At 45.9% G+C, this 20,643-nt stretch overlaps 2 protein-coding genes across 4 annotated transcripts in view; one reads left to right on the forward strand and one right to left on the reverse strand.

Annotated features, from left to right (window-relative positions):
• The first annotated feature begins 8,540 nt into the window (after nt 1-8,540).
• On the forward strand, nt 8,541-17,882 carry PSMC4 (proteasome 26S subunit, ATPase 4). Its single transcript, XM_026010059.2, has 11 exons — nt 8,541-8,709; nt 9,597-9,695; nt 9,794-9,980; nt 11,716-11,862; nt 11,947-12,056; nt 12,171-12,264; nt 16,570-16,737; nt 16,819-16,895; nt 17,038-17,206; nt 17,394-17,449; nt 17,630-17,882. The coding sequence occupies exons 1-11, from the start codon at nt 8,674-8,676 to the stop codon at nt 17,741-17,743; spliced, it is 1,257 nt and encodes a 418-aa protein (XP_025865844.1). The 5' UTR covers nt 8,541-8,673; the 3' UTR covers nt 17,744-17,882.
• LOC112928380 (uncharacterized) overlaps nt 10,345-20,643 on the reverse strand; it is a 45,509-nt gene continuing 35,210 nt past the window's right edge. For 2 of the 3 annotated variants that reach the window (XM_072752644.1, XM_072752656.1), the window contains exon 8: nt 10,345-13,075. The gene's annotated coding sequence lies outside the window, so the exon portion shown is untranslated. The remainder of the gene's footprint in view (nt 13,076-20,643) is intronic. The other variant, XR_012000461.1, reaches the window with a different exon arrangement.

Here is a 20,643-nt window from a genome sequence, read left to right on the forward strand (position 1 = left end):
CAGCAGATGCAGACAGAAACATTCTGAGAAATACTCACTTTCTGGTCAGAGAACTGGGAGGGATCACATATAAACAAAAAGTATGAGGGGACAAAGCAAGGAGCCAATGGAAAGATTAAATGAAAAAATTTCAAATCCAAAAGAAGGCAGAAAGGGGAAAAGAGAAAAACAAAACACAGAGAGAAGAAACAAAACAATAAAATTATAGGTCTAAATCCAGCTTGTCAATAATTATATCACATGTAAATGATCTAAGTATACCAAATTAAAGATAGAGATTGTCAGATTATATTTAACACGCTGTCTACAAGAAACTCACTTTATTTTTTTTTTAAAGATTTTATTTATTTATTTGAGAGAGAGAGAGTGTGTGTGAGCATGAGTGAGGGGAAGGAGCAGAAGCGGAGAAAGAAGCAGACTCCCTGCTGAGCAAAGCAGGGCTGATCCCAGGAACCCCCCCCCTCCCCCACCCCCCAGATCATGACCTGAGCTGAAGGCAGAGGTGCTTAACCAACTCAGCCAGGTTGTAATCCCAGGATCCTGGGATGGAGTCCCGAATTGGGCTCCTTGCAGGGAAGCCCCTGCCTGTATCTCTGCCTCCCTCTCTCATGAATAAATAAATAAAATCTTTAAAAAAAAAAAGGATAACATTAAGAGAATGAAAAGGCAAGCTACACAACTGAGAAGGTATTTGTAAGTAACATATCTGATAAAGGACTTGTATAAGTCTTATGGACTGAGTGTGTCCCCCCAAAATCCATAAGTTGACATCCTAACCCCCACTATTATTGTATCTGGAGATAGGGCCTGTGTGAAGGTGGTAAAGGTTTAATGAGGTCCTAAGCATGAATCCCAATCTTATAGACATGGTACCCTTATTACAAGAGGAAGAGTAGAGCTCTCTTTCTCCATTACGTGAGGACATGAAAAGGAAACCATCTATAAGCAAGGAAGAGAGCCCTCATCAAGATTTAAAACAGCTAGCACCCTGATCCTGAACTTTCCAGCCTCCAGAACTGTGAGAAATAAATTTATTTTGTTTGAGCTACTCAGTCTGTGGTATTTTGTTATGGTGGCTCAAGCAGACTAAGGCACCAGGATATATAAATAAGTGTCGAAACTCAACAATGAGAAAACAACACAATTAAAAATGGGCATCAGATTTAAAGACACCCCACCCAAGAAAATATGTGGATGGTAAATAAGCACATGATAAAAGGCTCAACATTATTAGTCATTAGGTAAATTCAGTTTAAAAATCACATCTATTAAAAAGTCTGAAGTTGAAAGATTGATTTCAAAGTCTGGGAGTATTTGGTGAGGATGTGGAGCAACTAGAACTCTCATTTTGCTCATGGGAATGTGATATGGCAAAACCATGCTGGGAATTAGTGTAGTGGTTTTTTAAAAAGTTAAACATACAGCTACCACAGGACCCAGTCATTCCACACCTACCTTTGTTATCCGAGAGAAATAAAAGCTCATGTCCAACTTGTACATTCATAGCAATGGTACTTGTAATAGCTGAAGACTGTTAATCAACACAGTGGAGTATTCCACAATGCAAAGGAGTGAACTGTGACACACACAATAACATGGATAACTGAGAAAATTTATACTGAATGAAAGAGTAGGTACTGTCTGATTCCATTTACACAAAATTCTAAAAAATGCAAATGAATGAGAGTGTTCTGGGATGGAGGCAAGGGGAGTACAAAAGAACCTGAAAGAATGTTTGAGGGTAATTGGTGGGTTCATTATCTTGATTGTGATGATGGTTTTGTATGTGTATACACACACCCAAACTTAGCAAGTTGTATACTTTAAATATGTGCAATTTATTATATATCAATTATACCTGTTTTTATAAAGATGCTATTTTAAACTGTTTGAAAAAATGAAATAGGTAAGGGCATACCTTGTTTTATTGCATTCGCTTTATTGTGGTTCGCAAATATTGTAATTTTACAAATTGAAGGTTTTGAGCAACCCTGCACTGAACAAGCCTATTGGCACCGTTTTTCCAAAAACACTTGCTTACTTCACGTCTCTGTGCCGCATTTTGGTGATTCTTACAATATTTTAAAAATTTTCATTATTATATCTTTTATGGTGATCACCGATCAGAGACCTTTGATGTTACTATTAAAATTGTTTGGGGTCACCATGAACCCTACTCACCCACCTAGGACAGCGAGCCATCCTACAATGGTCCCTAAATGTTCAGGTGAAAGGAAGGAAGCCATCCTACAATGGTCCCTAAATGTTCAGGTGAAAGGAAGAGTGTATGTATCTCTCACTTTAAATGAAAAGCTTGAAATAATTAAGCTTAGTGAGGAAGGCATGTCAAAAACCAACACAGGCCGAGAGCTCAGTCTCTTGTGCCAAACAGTTGTAAATACAAAGGAAAAGTTCGTGAGGAAAATGAAAAGTGCTACTCCAGTGAACATATGAATGATAAGAAAGGAAAACTGTCTTATTGCTGATATGGAGGAATTTTTATTTTATTTTTTAAAGATTTTATTTATTTATTCATCAGAGGCACAGAGAGCAGGGGGAGAGAGAGAGAGGGGCAGAGACACAGGCAGAGGGAAAATCAGGCTCTGTGCAGGGAGCCCAATGTGGGACTCGATCCCAGGTCTCCAGGATCACACCCTGGGCCAAAGGCGGCCCTAAACCGCTGGGCCACCAGGGCTGCCCTGGAGGAAGTTTTAGTAGTCAGTTGTATGAAAGCTGAGAGAGGTGGAGAAGTTGCAGAAGAAAAGTTTGAAGCTAGCAGAGGTTGGTTCACGAGGTGTAAGGAAAGAAGTCATCTCCATGACATAAAAGTACAAGATGAAACAGCAAGTGCTAACATAGAAGCTGCAGCAAATTATCCAGATCTAGCTAAAATAATTAATTAAACATATGGCTATCATAAACAAATTTTCAGTATAGACAAAACAGCCGTTTATTGGAAGAAGATGCCATCTAGAACTTCCATGGGTAGAAAGGAAAAGTCAATGTCTGGCTTTAAATATTCAAAGGACAAGCTGACTCTCTTGTTAGGGGTAATGCAGCTTTAGGTTGAAGCCAGCACTCAAGGACCACTCTGAAGATCCTCTGGCCCTGAAGAATTATGCTGCAACTACTCTGCCCACACTCTATAAATGGAAAAACAAAGCCTGGATGACAGCATATCTGTTTACAACGTGGTCTACAGAATATTTTAAGCCCATGGTTGAGACCTACTGCTCAGAAAAAAAGATTCCTTTCAAAATACTACTGCTCACTGATGATGCACCTGGTCACCCAAGGGCTCTGATGGAGATGGTCAATGAGATTCATGTTGTTCTCTTAAAAAAAAAAGATTTTATTTATTCATGAGAGACACAGAGAGAGAGGCAGAGACACAGGCAGAGGGAGAAGCAGGCTCCTCACGGGGAGCCTGATGAGGAACTCGATCCCAGGACCACAGGATCTTGGCCTGAGTCAAAGGCAGACGCGCTCAACCGCTGAGTCACCCAGGCATCCCTCATGTTATTTTCTTTCTTTCTTTCTTTCTTTCTTTCTTTCTTTCTTTCTTTCTTTCTTTCTTTCTTTCTTCTCCTCATGTTGTTTTCATGCTTGCTGACATAACATCCATTCTGAGGCCCATGAATCAAGGAGTCATTTGTCTTTCAAGTCTTATTATTTAAGAAATAACATTTCATAAGGCTATAGCTGCCATAGACAGTGATTCTTCTAGTGGATCTGAGAAAAGCAAGTTGAAAACCTTCTGGAAAGGATTCACCATGTTAGATGTCATCCGGAACATTTGTGATTCCTGGGAAGATGTAAAAATATCAACATGAACAGGAGTTGATTCCAATCCTTATGGATGAATTTGAGAGATCCAAGACTTCAGTGGAGCAAGTCCCTGCAGATGTAGTAGAAACCAAACTTACAATATCTCCAAGGTATGCCTGTATAAATCTGCGAAATATGTACAGAATCTGTATGCTGAGAGGGACAAAACACCAATGAAGGAAATCAAGGCACTAAATAAATGGAGAGATGTACTATATTCATGGATGGGAAGACTCAGCATTGTTAACATGTCAGTTCTATCCAAATTGATCTACAATTTAATGCAATCCAAATAAAAATCCCAGTATAGGGATGCCTGGGTGGCTTAGCAGTTGAGTGGCAGACACTCAGATGTGCCATGTGTTCACAAAATATGTAATACCTAGAAGAAAAAAAGAGATGTCAAGGCAATAAGTATAAACCCTTTTTAAAAATATTTTTATTTTGATATTTCAGTTACAGAAAACTTAAAAGAATGGTAAAAATAAAACTCTTTGCCCAGATGCCTCATATGTGATCATTTTAAACATATACTTTATCATTGTCTTTTTCCTTATATATGTATTCTTATACGTGTGTGTATAATACACGTACATATTATGCATATATCTTGCCATATATACATGTGTACGCACATAATTTTTTAAACTACTACTGGGATTTTTTTAAAGATTTATTTATTTTTTAATGAGAGAGAGAGAGAGGCAGAGACACAGGCAGAAGGAGAAGCAGGCTCCCCACATGGAGCCCAATGTAGGACTCAACCCCGGATCCCGGGATCATGGCACATTGTTAAATATTCTACACCATTTAAAAAAAACTGTGTCATAGTCTATAATAAAAGGTTGTTCAGTTTATTTAACAAATCAGCTCTTGTTAGATATTTACATTTGTGTTTCCCTGAATTTCATCCTTATTCATCCTTTACCTCATATTCTTGCTGCCTTCTGAATGTTTCAGACCTCTCCCTCTACTTCCACCCTGGGACTGAGTAAAGCTTTTCATTCCTGGGCCTTTGATGGCAATACTGGGGACAGGATGAGCCGAGACCAGGGGCCTCTATTCATTTCATGAAGCCCACTTTGTTTGGCCTGCATGGTGTTTTGTTTTGTCTTGTCTTGTTTAAGTAGGCTCCATATCCAGCATGAAGCCCAACGTGTGGCTTGAACTCAGGACTCTGAGATCAAGACCTGAGCTGAGGTCAAGAGTTGGACACTTAACTGACTGAGCCACCCAGGCGCCCTGTGGCATGGTGTTTTTGAGTGTTTGAATTTATTGCCACGCTTTAAAAATGAGAAGATTTCACTTGAAAATCTGAATTCTTGGCTTTCTTGAAACATCAGATCTGGCAACATGGGCACACATTTTGGCATGGTTATCACGCGTGGAGTCCAGCTGCTCTCTGTAGATGAGGATTAGGTTCTCTGACAGCCCAACTGTCTTTACTTACTTGTTTGCTCGCCCCTGTATGCATCCAACCTCATGCAGGGCTCTAAAGACCCAGATCTGGGAACGCCCTCACTGAACACAAGAGCTTGACTTGTGATAGAAGGCAGTATAGTTTAGAGGAAGAAAGTCCTGGACTTGAGCCAGGACAGAGAAATTTTAGTCAGTTGGGCCGATGAAGGCTCTAATTTGCCCATCTGTTAAATGATCTAGATGGGTGATTCTTAACCAGAAGATGAGAAAAAGGGTCATAATGTTAAAATAAGTAAAGGTGGGTCTAGCTTTATTCCCTAAATGATCTGATGTTCTCCTGCTTGAGAATGGCTAGCTTACTTACTGAAATCATCTGCAAATTCAAATGATAACTATCATGTGAGGTTAAGAGCCCAGGTTCTGGATTTGAATACCAGCTCTTCCATTTCTGTGGTGTGTGAACTTGGCCAAGCAACTGTACCTCTCTGAGCCTAGTATTTTATGTCGGACCTGAGAAAGTAGGAAGTAAGACAACAGTTTCCATTTGAAATCCCACTTTAATATGACATTAAATCAGATGATGTGTATAAAACATTTATGATTCTGTGGCAGAAGGTAAAGATTCTGTATAAACATTGGTTACTTTTACTACCTGATTTGTAAAGTTGTTGTGAGGATTCAGTGAGATAATACAGTAAAGTGTTTTAGCGAAGAGCCATGTACACAGTGTTCAGGAAATGGTTACTTATAATTTTATCCATAAAAACTCCAAAACGATTCATTGATTTATCATTGTGGAAGATGGTAGAAAGAGCTCAGTGGTGGTTGATGGGGCTTAGGGAAGTAAAGGCAAAGCTCTCACATAGGTTTGAGTCTGAAGTCTGGAAACTAGGAGGCTAGGGAGCAAGGGGCAAAAGTAGGAGATGAGGAGTGCCTGTTTGACGTGATAGATTCGAAGACTCGTAGAAATTGGGATGCCTTTTGGGGGAGACAGAGATGTTTAGACAGAACTAAAGGCTGTCAATGCAGAGAAAGATGGCTGGTTGTCATCGTTGTTTCCCTTTTGTGTAGAAATAAAAGTCCTGGGATTTTATCTTATTATTTTTAAGATTTTATTTATTTATGAAAGACACACAGAGATAGAGGCAGAGACACAGGCAGAGGGAGAAGCAGGCTTCATGCAGGGAGCCTGATGCGGGACTCGATCCCAGGACTCCAGGATTGTGCCCTGGGCCAAAGGCAGGCACCAAACTGCTGAGCCACCCAGGGATCCCCGGAAAAAAATAATTTAAAAGAGACAGTATCAAGTGTGTGCACAAGTGGTAGGAATATGTTAGTATAGTTTGAGTGTCTACTAAAGCTAAACACAGCCTTCTGACCACCAATTCCACTCTAGGATATATCCAGTTTGAGGCATAGTCACACAATGGAAAGCATACAGAAATGAAAACAATGAAACAAACTATTCCCACGTGCAAGGTGAAAGTCACAAGCGTGATGTTAAGGAAAAAGAAGCCAAACACACAGTACGTGCTATGTGGGTTGAAACAGATAAAAATAATGTACACTGCTGGAAATCCAGATAAGTGAAACTTTCAGAGGGGGATGGTATGGCAGGAAAAGAACATGCAGGGGACACCTGGGGGATGGTGGTGGCTAATGTTTGGTCTCTTGAACTGAGTACTTGTTTTACTGGTGTGTTAACTTTGTGTCAAGTCATTGAACTGCACCCTAATGATTTGTGGACTTCTCTGTATTTATATTTCAATAAAACGTTTACTTAACAAACACTAAGCAGTGTATCCGTGGAGCCAGAAGCATGGGCTTTGGGGACAGACAGATCCGGGGCTCTACACTCTGACCCTTGTGACAGACAAGTAGCTTCAGAGCTCTCAGCCTGCTTCTCTGTAAAAGGGAACATTTTGTCTATCAAGATGCAATGAGTTGAGGCCCCTGTGACTTAGGCAGGGCCTGGCACAGGTCTGCCGGTCTCCTGTGGGACCCAACTCCTGACACTGCTGCCTCATTTTCTCCAGCCCTGAGTGTGGTTTCTACCGGATTTGCTAACAAGTAAGGGGGCGGGGCTTGGGGGCTCCTCACCCCGGATGGGAGACACAAAGGCCACACTTTGCTGGGGCTCGAATTCCCCAGGTGGAATTCCTGAGGCTTACAGATTGTAACATTCCTACAGCTCTCTCAAGGACTTCCTCTATTGCTCTTGTTGGTGTCACTCCCCAAGATGTATTTGCAATGACCTCCTGAGCATGAGGCCCAGTGATACATATCTGAAGGGCTTCAAGACCGATTTTAAAAAAGATTTTATTTATTTATTCATGAGAGACACAGAGACACAGGCTGAGGGAGAAGCAGGCTCCCTGCAGTGAGCTCTATGCGGACTTGATTCCAGGACCCTAGGATCACGACCTGAACCAGAGAGGCAGATGTTCAACCACTGAGCCACCCAGGTGCCCCTCAAAGCTGATGTTTTACTAAGAATTAGTAAATAACCTTATTTTAGCAGCACCTAGACCCCTCAAGGTCTTGAAAGCTTTACTTCCAAATTCCTTAGAGACTTACTATCGTTAGCACCGCCCCCTCCCCAAACTAGAAGGTTTAATTTAATCAGACACTCCCCACAAACACAAGTGCAACATTTCCAGCCCACAGGTCCTGTCCCCCTGCTATATATAATAAAGCACCTTCTTCCATCAAAAACATCTCCAGAATTCTTTCTCCAGGGGCGGCTGGGTGGCTCAGTCAGTTAAGTGACTTCTGCTGGGGTCATGATCTTGGGGTCCTGGGATCCAGCCCGGGGAGGGCTCCCTGCTCTGCCCCTCCCCCCAGTTCGCGCCCTCTCTCTCTCTCTCTCTCTCAAATAAATAAATAAAATCTTATTTTAAAAAATTCTTTCTCCACCCCTCCTCCTGGCCCACAGCACATCAACCCCCAGGGTGGAGCCAGGTGCTTCCCGCCTCCACGCGGGAGACAACCCTCGGCGCATCCCACGTTTAGATCTCCTAAAGGAACCCCCCCTGGGGAGCCCCGCCCAAAGTATCTCCGGCCCCGGCACTAAAGGAGAGCCACCAGCGCTTGGCCACCAGGCTCTCCCGGACGGATTTGCGAATTCCTTAACCGAAAAAGCAACGAGGCAGCGCCGCTTACTGGCGAGAAAAACCGCGCGCGGACACCGCACTACTGCGCACGCGCACCGCCCCGAGCCCAGCTACGGAAAGCCCGCGCGCAGGCCTTGGGGGCGGAGCCCAGGACAAAGACTTCCCTTCCCGCCACCCTTTGCGGCCCATTCGGCCCGCTCCAGCGAAGCCTTGAACTACGTTTCCCAGAATCCGCGGAGGCCCTGGCCTTCCGGTAGCGTCGCCGGAAGCGGTGACTAGATCTGGCTGGGCCACAGAGGCCGGCTTGGTCACTATGGAGGAGATAGGCATCTTGGTGGAGAAAGCTCAGGTCCGGTGGGGCCAGGCTCGTGGGGAGAGGGCGAGGCCGACCGGAGTGGGGTGCTGAGGGACTGCGGGAATTCCGGCCCGGGTCCGGCTGGTTCTGGAGGCTTCGGTGGGGAGCTCTGTGTCGCCCCGAGGCCTGGCTCGGTGGCTGAAGGATGTTAGGAGGGCAGAAAGGCTCAGAACGCGCCGCTGCAGGAATGAGTGATGTTACAGGTTCTTCGGCACGGAAGGATTTCGAGGACTAGCTAGGAGTGCTTAATGACATCGCGGCCCGCGGGGCTGCGGATGGTTCGGGGTGTGAGTGATAGATGGGGCTTGGGCCAAATGATGTCTCAGGTTGGGCCGGGGAGCTGACTGATGATCGGGGCTTGGCTGGTGTTGGGAGGCTCCGCAGTATCTGATCTAGCCGAGTGGTGTTTGGGGCCTACATAGGGAACCGGATGACATAAAGACCTAATGTGAGTTTGGGTTGTGTGACATGAGGGATCTTTTGGGGAAAACTGGGTAATGTGAGAATGTTTGAGGTTGACTTTAACAGCCTATAATAAGACAGCCGTGTGATATTAGGAACTTGTTGGGGGGGGGGGCATTGGGGTCCAGTAAGGAGTTGATATGACCTTAGTTGGGAGTCAGGTGACATTGGGGTTATGTTACAAGTGGCATATGATAGTAAAACATCTGTTTGGGAGGCTAGTTGACCCTCTTAGGGCCTGGGTGGCATCAGGAGCCTATTTAGGGGGCTGAGAGGCTTGCAGGATCTATTTAGAGGGGCTGAATGATGTCAGGAGGCTGTTGGGGGCTGAGAGGTTCATGGTGGAGTGGGGAGGATGCTTTAGATTCTATCATGAGGGGATGCTCTTCTTCCAACCAGAGTTTTCTCCCTTGTTCTAGGATGAGATCCCAGCACTGTCTGTGTCACGGCCCCAGACTGGCCTTTCCTTCCTGGGGCCTGAGCCTGAGGACCTGGAGGACCTGTACAGCCGCTACAAGGTAGAGTCAGCCCCAACCCGGACTCCCTCCGCCTTCTACAACCACCTGGCTCAGCAGGGCCAAAGCCAACCCTCTACCTTTTGCCTCTCCGCTCACAGAAGCTGCAGCAAGAGCTGGAATTCCTGGAGGTGCAGGAGGAGTACATCAAGGATGAGCAGAAGAACCTGAAGAAGGAATTCCTCCATGCTCAGGAGGAGGTGAAGCGAATCCAGAGCATCCCACTGGTCATCGGGCAGTTTTTGGAGGCTGTGGATCAGAATACAGCTATTGTGGGCTCCACCACAGGTGTGTGGGTGCCTGGGTAGGGACACCTCATTCACTCATCTGTTCATTCAACGTCTGTTAACTGTTTCCTGTCCTGGACTGGGAAGTGTGTTGGGGTCTTAGAAGAGCAAACAAGGGAGGGCAATGTAATGGTGTTTTTCTAACTCTAATAACAAAAGTAGACATATGTTTTACATACTCTCTCTACACATGTGTATGTATTTTGTATGTGTTCGTGTATATGTATGAACCTACATGTATGGTTAAGTTTAAAGCAACACAGGTTTGAACTGTATGGGTCTTCTTATACACAGATTTTTTTTGGATGAATACAGTATAATACTTAAATGTATTTTCTCTTCCTTATTGATTTGCTCAATGACACTTTCTTTTTCTAGCTTGCTTGATTGTAAGAATACAGTATATAATATGTAAAACATACAAAACACATGTTAATTGACTGTTTATGGTATTGGTAAGGCTTCTGGTCACCAGTGGACTATTAGTAGTTGAGTTTTTGGGGAGTCAAGTTATGTGTGGGTTTTTAGTTGCATGGGGTGTTGGCACCACTAAACCCTGCGTTGTTCAAAGGTCAACTGCATACATAGCCACGCATACACTAAATATATATTGAAAGTTTCGTCAAATGATAGTTAGCCTTATTACGTGTGACAGATTCTGGTGTTTTCCATTCTGTTCTAGTCTGTTTTTGTTTTAAACAGTGTTCTGGATATGACCCTCTAAGTTGATTTCATGGCAGTTACTGGGTTGGGACCTGCAGTTTGAAACTGAGTCAGGTGTGAAGAGACTAGGCTCTGGTAGGACTCCGTATATGGTAGCTGTTGTTGTTAACATGGGTTCAGGCCCTGTACTCAGGATGGTTGTTGTCTCTGTGCATTATCTGTCATTTCCTGTTTCTGGCCTCTGTGACTGGGCCTGGAAATGGACTGATAGGCTGGAGGTGAGGTGGTTGAAGGGAGGGAGATACTCAGGATGAGGCTTGTGTCTTTGACCTGTAGGACTTAGGGGGACAGTGGGACTATCCCTGAGATGCTGACATGGGGAGAAGAGTAGGTTTGGAGGGAGACAGTAAGGGCAGTCTAGGACTTCACAGGGAGGGGTCCGGGTGGATGCCAGACAGCCGGGTGTGAAGGTCAGGAGAAAGTAGAAGGTGGATGGGGGCAGGGAGCCTGGAGGCTGGACGAGCAGGGAGGACTCTGGTGCAGAGACCTCGATGGGAGCGGAAGGGTCTATCAGGCTGGGTCTGTGGGGAGGAGAGGAGATTGGTTGGAGACATTCAGGAGGCTAGCTGGAAGAGCATAGTGACTGAGGAGCTGTGGTGTGGAGGGGAGAAAGGTCCAACACGAGGCTTGGGACTCTGGCTGGTGACTAGGGACCATGGGGCTCCCTGAGACAGGGCCCCAGGAGAAGCAGCACGATTTGAGAAAAGATACTGAGACCACACTGGGACAGTGAGTGAGAAGAGACCCTGGGGACATGCCGGGGCAGGGGAGGCATTCCAGGAGGCTGCTGGTCACCTGGGGCTAGACAGTCCGGGGTAGAGATAGACAAGGGAGCTGTTGTCTTGAATGTGGGGGATGGACCAGAGGAGGCAAGACTAGAGGCTGAGGGCTATTCGGAGTCTGAGTAAAAGGGACTGGTAGCCTAGAGTGTATGACTGTGAGGTTTGGGGACAGAGACAGGTTGGAGGTTCTGGTACTTCTCACTTTCCCTGCTCCCTGCCTGTCTCCCAAAGGCTCCAACTACTACGTGCGCATCCTGAGCACCATTGACCGGGAGCTGCTCAAGCCGAACGCGTCTGTGGCCCTCCACAAGCACAGCAACGCCCTGGTGGATGTGCTGCCTCCTGAGGCTGACAGCAGTATCATGATGCTCACCTCAGGTGAGAGGGGAGCCCAGGGCCGGGGGGAGGCCTGAGGGGACCCTGTAGGCCAGATTGGGAGCCCCAGCTCTGCTCTCCCACCAGACCAGAAGCCAGACGTGATGTATGCAGACATCGGGGGCATGGACATCCAGAAGCAGGAGGTGCGGGAGGCCGTGGAGCTTCCACTTACACACTTTGAGCTCTATAAGCAGGTGAGGAGCTGAAAGTGGTACAGAAAGGAAAGCCACTGCCCCCTCCACGCCCACCCCTCGTGTTTCAAGTTGGTGAAAGGACTCCCTGCCTTATCCTTCACCTCTGCATTTCAGATCGGCATCGACCCTCCCCGAGGCGTCCTAATGTACGGCCCGCCTGGCTGCGGGAAGACCATGTTAGCAAAGGCTGTGGCTCATCACACGACAGGTGAGCCCTTGGTTCTTCCCTGGGGCTCTGACCTTCTGGGCTCTCATAACCTTGCTCCCTACTTTCTGATCTTGCCCCGGAAGTGGTGAGGTGAGATGATTAGAACAGGAGCCATGGTGTCAAAGCCCTGGTGTGCCTCTTACTGGCGGTGCCATCCTAGGGAGGTGGCTTCACTTCCTCCTGTCTCCATTCTCTAACAAGACTTGCTTCACAGTGGGTTGTCACCCATTAGTGTGAGTTCAAATTCATGGGTTGCAATCAGCATTTAAAGCAATGAAACAAAACATCAGTGTCCATCCCACGTAGTAAGAGCTCTTAATGCTTTGTGAAACTTGTTGCATGCACATATGCTTGTGGTTGTTTACACACATATTTCTTACTGTAGATTCCAGACAAAAACATCTGAAAGTCACCATATTACTGTTTGTAAAGCCTGAGGATCGGGCTCAGCACATCTTAAATCTCAGCATGTGTGAGGCAGGGAGCAGTAGAAGGCAGTGGTCAGACAGTGTTTTCTGGGCTGGGCTGACTGGGATTGAAATCTGGCTCCCCTGCAACTGCTTACAGAAGTTAGTTTATGTAACCACTCAATAAGTTAGTCTCTCTGTGACTCCTGTTTCTTCTCTATCTGGGTTATTCGGAGGATTAAATCAATATAAAGCTTCTAAAACCATACCTGGCACGTAGAGTGAACAATAAATGTTAGTCATGGTCATGAGCATTCATTTGCTTAGCGGTTCATGGACTTCTGCTCTGCCAGGCCCTGAGCTGCTCAGACATGTCCCCTGTGTTGGAGAATTTCCCGGTGTGGCTGGAGGAAAAAAAAAAAAAAAAACACTTAGAATTCAGTCATTGAGTTAATATTGAGTACCTAATGTGTGCCACACCATGTTCTGGAGACACAGCAGTGAACAGAACAAAGTCTCTCCTTTCTTTGTGGAAGTGATGTTTTAGTTGGGGAAGTCCTTGAACAGGTAATAGATTATGTATCATGTGGTTCTAAATGCGTGACGAGATGAAGCAGGGCAAGGGGATAGAGAATAGTGGGGGCTGCCACTTTTTATGGTAGAATGAGGGGTGGTCAGGCAAGACTTTTAAGAGGTGACATTCACATAAAGACTTGAGGTACTGAGTCACATGGATGTCTGGAGGAGAAAGTTTATTGGACTCAGGGACTGTCTGGTTAGGTGGGAATGCACCCCATGGTCCAGGAATAACAAGGAGGCTCCTGTAGCTGAAGTGAGTGAGCAAGGGGGCTCACAGAGGTAAGGTTGAGTGGGAGCAGCCTGCAAAGTAGCAAATGCCCCGGGGAAGCAGGAAGGATTGGGGGATCACCCTCACAAGAGGGCGTGCTGGTCCCTTCTGCCTCCACCTCTCAGGTAGGTCTTCCCAGAAGAAGTGAGGTGTAAGCAATCTGTCAGGCACACAGTTGGGAGGGGACATCCAGGACATGGGGCACAGGATGTGCCAAGGCCTGGGGTAGGAAAGAACCTTTGATTCAGCGAATCATGAGTAGACCATGACGATATTACGTGAGGGTAGGGACCTTCCACATTTGTCCTTTGCTACCTTTCCCTGCCTGCCCGGTAACTGCACTGTGGTACTTTCTTAGCACACGGGGGGCTGGCTGAAGGAGGGCTGTGCTTGGAAGGTTCAGGAGGTGAGGCTGAAGAACTCAGAAAGGCTGTGAATATAGTCTTAGCACTAATCTCAGGGATTTTGCACACTGCCCTGAGAGCAGGGTGGTTTTGGAAAGGCAGGGCTCACTAGAAATACAATGCAAGCCACATATATAATTCAAGAAGTTTAAGTACCCATTAAAAAAATAAGTTAGAATAAGTAGACGAACAATGTATTTAGCAAGTATACTCAAAATATATTAACATGTAATAGAAAATTACTCAAAATACTATTAACATGTAGCAAATAGAAAATTTGAGATTTTTTCCCATTGTTTTACTCTAGTAAAATATATGTAACAAAATTTATCGTTTTAACCAATTTTTAAGTACAATTCAGTGGCATTCAGAACATTCACAATGCTGTGCAACCTCCACCACTTTCCATTTCCAGAACTTGTTCATCATCCCATTAAACACTAACTCCGTGTTTCTCCACACTCCCTCGCCCCCAAGCCCCCGATAACCTCTATTCTGCTTGCAGTGGCTATAAATTTAGCTATCATATAGAAGTATCTCAGATAAGTAGATGACCCTACATTTGACTGGCTTTTTCACTTAGGCAGTTGTCTTCAGGGCTCATCCATGTTGGAGCAGGTGTCAAAATATAATCCCATTTTCAGGCCAAATAATATTCCATTGTATGTATATACCATGTTTTACTTATCTGGATGTTTATTGATGGACATTTATTGAGATATTCTACACTAGGGGATCCCTGGGTGGCTCAGCGGTTTGGTGCCTGCCTTCAGCGCAGGGCGTGGTCCTGGGGTCCCGGGATTGAGTCCCACAGCGGGCTCCTTGCATGGAGCCTGCTTCTCCCTCTGCCTGTGTCTGTCTGTCTCTCTCTCTCTCTATGTGTGTGTCTCTCATGAATAAATGAATAAAGTCTTAAAAAAAAAAAAAGATTTTACACTTAATTTTACTAAGTTTCTGGAAGTCTGGTATTTCACAGTGACAGCCTATCTCATTTTGGACCAGTCACTTTTCAGTTCCTCAGCAGCCACATGTGGCCAGTGGCCATCACATTAGAGAAGTAGTGGAATTAGCCTTTTGAGATTTTAAATTTTTATTTTCTTTTTACTTATTTGAGAGAGCATGAGCAGGGGGAGAAGGAGAAACAGAGTCCCCGCTGAGCAGGGAGCCCAATGTGGGGCTCTATCCCAGGACCCTAGGATCATGCCCTGAGCTGAAGGCAGACACTTAACCGACTGAGCCACCCAGGCATCCTTCAGATTAGCTTTTTGAAAGATTATTTTGGCAGCTAGAAGTGAACTTGGAGGCAAGAGAAATCTGACAGCCAATTAGTAGACTTTGCACTGAGCCGGAGGACTGACAGTTATAGCTTTGGGCAGAGGCTTTGGCAGGGTGGGTTGGGGAGAGAAGGGTAGACTTGAGGCAGAAGTGACAGGATTTATTTGCTAACTATAAGATGGTGGCAAGTGGGAGGAATCAGGAGCAACTTCCATCTTCTCACTTGGGCCAGATTAGGGGAAAACAGATTGGTGTGGGGGTAGATGGATTGAGTATGGGACATAACTAATTCAATGACCAGGAAGTAGAAGTCTTCACTGAAACACAGTATGAGAGACTAGGAGGACGGGGAAGGGGTTGGGGGGACAGAGCACCACAGCAGCAGAATGGGGAGGCAGACGGGAGCCAGAGTCAGATGGGAGGTTTCAGGGACTAGGATTTCATGGGTAATGGTTTGAACACCGGCAGAACAGCCCAGGGAACGTGTGGCCAAAGCCAACACTGAGATGTGTTTAGATACCCGGAGGTTTGGGGTTGAACAAGCCCCTAGGTGATGTACGTATCAGAGAGGAAGGACACCTTGAGCCAGGTGTTGGTTCTGGATTTTAGTGCTTGTCAGGGCAGGACTGCAACTTGCACAGCTCCTAGTTAGGACATAAGGTCTGCATAATGGACTGTGTGTTTCCCTTCTCAGTGGTAGCTAAAAGGAGGGTTCTGGAGGGTTGCTCCATGCAACACAAGGCCACATCTAGTTAAAGAATAGGTTAGATTTAAAGAAGTAAGTTCAAAAGGAGAGGCCCAGAACAAGCCTTTCTTCAGCCACATTGTCACTTGTTGATCATGTCAGAATATGTGCCTGTGGTCCCTGATCTTGCATGATGTTCAGAAGTGGATCCTTTTCCATCCTGAGCGGAATTCCAAGTGGAACTCACTCTTGGTGAGGTAGTTAGTATGATGTCTCAGTGTATAGACAGCCTATCTTTTTTTTCTCTCATTTTTTTCCAACACTCTGGAAATCCAGGGTTTTTGTTTTGTCTATGTTGGATTCCATGAACGTCTCTTGCTGTCCTCTATATGGGAATATTGAAGTACAGACGCATTTTTAAAAATAATGTCCTGATTTTTAAATGTTGGGCCAAGAACTGACACATTTGTTGTAGGATTCATGATTTGGGCTGCTGGGTTGTGGAGTACAGGCAGATGACTGGTCCTCCCAGCAGGATCTGAGACCCATCCCCAGGGCACGAGAGAATGACCTGGCTTCTTGGAGTGGGTGTTCAAAGATGTCTCCAGGGAATTCTCAGTTTCATTAAAGCAATATGGGCCTTATGGGAGGCCCTTCCTCATCTAACCCTTGTCATCCTGCCATCAGCTGCATTTATCCGGGTCGTGGGCTCAGAGTTTGTCCAGAAGTACCTGGGCGAGGGCCCTCGCATGGTCCGGGACGTGTTCCGCCTGGCCAAGGAGAATGCACCTGCTATCATCTTCATAGATGAGATCGATGCCATTGCCACCAAGAGATTTGATGCCCAGACAGGAGGTGAGTGATACCTAAGCAGGGCCTCGGGTCTTGGGCAGGCTTGTATGCAATGCCTTGGACTGACCATGTTGCACTCTGCAGCCGACAGGGAGGTTCAGAGAATCCTGCTGGAGCTACTGAATCAAATGGATGGATTTGACCAGAACGTTAATGTCAAGGTTCGGGGGTCAGGATGGCAAGGGGAAGTGTAGTGTGGGAGTCAGGGAAAGATGGAGGCTGGCATGAGAGGGAACACGTATCGTGACAGGAAGGAGGGTGTAGTGGGGACAGAGGTCTGAGCTGGCATGTCCCCAATGCCAGGTGATCATGGCCACAAACAGAGCAGACACATTGGATCCTGCCCTGCTGCGGCCCGGACGTCTTGATCGTAAAATTGAATTTCCGCTCCCTGACCGCCGCCAGAAGAGGTTAATTTTTTCCACTATCACCAGCAAGATGAACCTCTCGGAGGAGGTTGACTTGGAAGATTGTATCCTGCTCTGGAAGTGAGGGGAGGGTCCTGTTTGGGAATGTGGATTGGATTTTCATCTCCATCTCTGCCTTCATTGGGACCCAACTTGTAAGGTCGGGAGACTCCAGGGATGGGAGTGGTGATAAATATAGCTCAAGGATGACTTCTGGTTCTAGGCATTTATTTCCTTAATCACCTGCTGCAGATGTGGCCCGGCCAGATAAGATTTCAGGAGCTGATATCAACTCCATCTGTCAGGAGGTGAGTGAGGGAGGGTTTTTCTCTGGATCCAGGCAGGGGGTGCATGAAGACTCTTCCCCTTTGAGACCACTCTGCTGCACCCCTCATGTCCCACATTGCCTCCCTGGGGCTTGGGGCCAGTTCTCTTCCTCCACCATCACTAGGGCTTGGGAGTAGATTTTCATTCTCATCCCTCAACAGAGTGGAATGCTGGCCGTCCGTGAGAACCGCTACATTGTTCTGGCAAAGGACTTTGAAAAAGCATACAAGACTGTCATCAAGAAGGACGAGCAGGAGCATGAGTTTTATAAGTGACCCAGACCTTGTGGTGTGAGGGGAGAGGAGGGAAGGGGACTTCTCTCACCTCCCCAACCGCTGTCCCAAAACCTAGTGTTGTTTTTTCTTTACCCATGATTGGTTTACTCAATAAAGATAAAAGATTGAATCTGTTTAATTTCTTCCTAAAAGTGTAACTCCTTTGGAGGAAACTGGGCTGTGAATAGGATGGTGTGTCCCCTCCTGCTCTCCTGACAGATGAGTGGGTGACGTGCAGGGCCTGGGTTATGGTTTGAGAGCGAAGCAAAGAATTCATATCAAATGACTTTAGAAATTTGGGGAAAAGAACGGAAATTGAACCTCAAGTCGCAGCCCTTGACCACAAGATAAAGCCCCCGCACATCTCCCCACCATTTGAGTCTTTGGTGATTCCTGCCTTCTTCACATGCAGAGAGAAGTTCAAGGACAAGGAGATAGCCCCGCAGAGTCCCCAAGAGTAGGGATGAGGGTTGCAAGAAGTAGGTTGGATGGCTGGGTTTTGTGAATGTCTCTGGCTCTTCTCCATATGGTTTTGTTAGGGCACAAATGTGTTTGGTTGGACCCAATGTCATTCTCTCTTGAGGTCTCTGCTGAGACACCTTTCCCTCTGGGGAGACTTCCCTGACGCCCCAAGTTGGGAAGGAACCCTTCTGTGCTCCACTGGAACCATGTGCATGCTCTGCTTGGCACTTCTCATATTACCTTAGACATTCTCACATGCTTGCCGGTCACTCTTTCGAACTCAAGGGATTGCAGCTTCATCACAGTTCAAGTCCCAGTGCCTACACATGGTAGATACTCACTTAATATTTCTTGAACAAACACAACAAATGTCACTATATATTTGGAGGTGAGACAGGAAGAAATATAAGAAAAGTGTAAGTACAGTCACAGGTCCTTGAGGAGATGGTGATTCCTCTGCAGATGAGCATGGCTGGTTAAGTGGAGAGGTTAACCTTTCCTCCTCCCTGGAACCTCACTAAAATAATAGTAATGAGATAAGAGAGCACTCACAAGGACACAGGAAGAGAGGATATAATAGCAACACAGTTTTGGGGAGAGGCAGAAAACTGTTCATCAACCCAGCTGAGCCTGAACTAAAAGGGGAGCTCAGAACAGACTGGTACTTCAGAGATCACAGGTGCCACGTCCTAAAGGGGAGGGCTGGGAATGCAGACAAACTGAAAGGCACCTGGGTGGCTCAGTTGACTAAGCATCTGACTCTTGATTTTTGGCTCAGGTCGTGATCTTGGTCACGTGAAATCGAACCCCATGTTGGGCTTGGCGCTGGGCTGCCAGGCGTGGAGCTTGCTTAAGATTCTTTCTCTCCCTCTGTTCTCCACTTCCACCCTCTCTTAAAATTAATTAATTAATGGTTATATATAAAAAAATATATATATATAAATATATTTAAAATATATATATATATGGTTCTCCAATGTTCTCAAGCCGTTTTTACATATGCCCTGACCACTCATCCAACTTCAATTTCCTGGAGTATTTTTGAGAAGATGTAGAGAGATCCTGGAAAGTGGAAAGTGGATATTTCTTCTTCATCAACATGATGCTTTACAGGGCCTTTCTCCATTTCATTTAGGTGAAATGACCCCAAACTACTTGTCAGAACTGACCTTGGTTAATATAATTCCTCCAGGGGTCCAAGGCCTCTTGAGCAGTGCTCTGTGTTTCAAAATTACTTTCTGGGGATCCCTGGGTGGCGCAGCGGTTTGGCGCCTGCCTTTGGCCCAGGGCGCGATCCTGGAGACCGGGATCGAATCCCACGTCGAGCTCCTGGTGCATGGGGCCTGCTTCTCCCTCTGTGTCTCTGCCTCTCTCTCTTTCTCTCTCTCTCTGTGACTATCATAAATAAATAAAAAATTAAAAAAAATTAAAAACAAAAACAAAAAAACAAAATTACTTTCTGCATTGTGAAAGTGAGCATGAGGGGATCCCTGGGAGGCTCAGCGGTTTAGCGCCTGCCTTCAGGCCAGGGCGTGATCCTGGAGGCCAGGGATAGAGTCCCCCATCGGGCTCCCTGCGTGGAGCCTGTTTCTCCCTCTGCCTGTGTCTCTGCCTCTCTCTCTCTCTCTCTCTCTCTGTCTCTCATGAATAAATAAATAAATAAAATCTTAAAAAAAAAAAAAAAGAAAAAGAAAAGAGAGCGTGGGCCAGACCACCAACAGCAAAAGCTGCCACAATTAACTGCATGTTTATTGCCAACGCCATCCAGCTAGAGTCCCCAAGGAACACACCCCGTAGTTTAGAACTCAGTACAAGGAAGAACATACAACATGGTGAACTGTGTAGTGCTTCAGGAAGAGGGTGTCAGAAATGATTATAGTACTTGGGCTTGTGGTGGGTGATTTGGGGGGAGGGTTTCAGGAAGCAGGCTGTGCCCTGAATCGGATGCTGTCCGGATGCAAGAGGGAAGTTTATCATGATTAGGCACTGTAATAAATGTCAGCTAGAGTGAAGGCAGACCAGAGCGAGGCAGAAGCTGTAACCGGTAAGAAGTAGCAGCCACTCATATTAGCGGGGAGAGGGATATTTGGTGTATTCTGTGGGCTGCCCAGTGACCTTGTTTTTGTCTGTGCTTAGACAAAATTATGAAGTGGTCTTTTTCATCTCTCATTATGGTCTCAGACTGATCTTGATGTGGGTGTTCTATGAGATTGTTTATGTTCAACGAGAGAATAACGTGGCCTAGCTGTGAGTGCCAGGCCAGCTTTCAATATCACTGAGGCCTACCTGGAAATGTCAGACTGTTTCTGGATGCCAGGGGTTGCTTTTTCCATTCTGTTACATGCTACTGTGTTAAGAGGGAAAAAGGATGGTACCAGCCTGGATACTCTATATCTTAGAAGTGGAGTTTTTTCTTTTTTTAGGTGGGGGGGGGGGGG

Source organism: Vulpes vulpes, chromosome 1 (assembly GCF_048418805.1).
Source record: "Vulpes vulpes isolate BD-2025 chromosome 1, VulVul3, whole genome shotgun sequence".
Taxonomy (NCBI): Eukaryota; Metazoa; Chordata; class Mammalia; order Carnivora; family Canidae; genus Vulpes; species Vulpes vulpes.

Bases quoted from the DNA above. Each gene is read 5' to 3' on its own strand.
- PSMC4 (XM_026010059.2), top strand. From the start codon at position 8,674: ATGGAGGAGATAGGCATCTTGGTGGAGAAAGCTCAG. The intron at 8,710-9,596 runs GTCCGGTGGGGC...CCCTTGTTCTAG, and splicing joins TCTTGGTGGAGAAAGCTCAG to GATGAGATCCCAGCACTGTC. The intron at 12,057-12,170 runs GTGAGGAGCTGA...TCTGCATTTCAG, and splicing joins ACTTTGAGCTCTATAAGCAG to ATCGGCATCGACCCTCCCCG.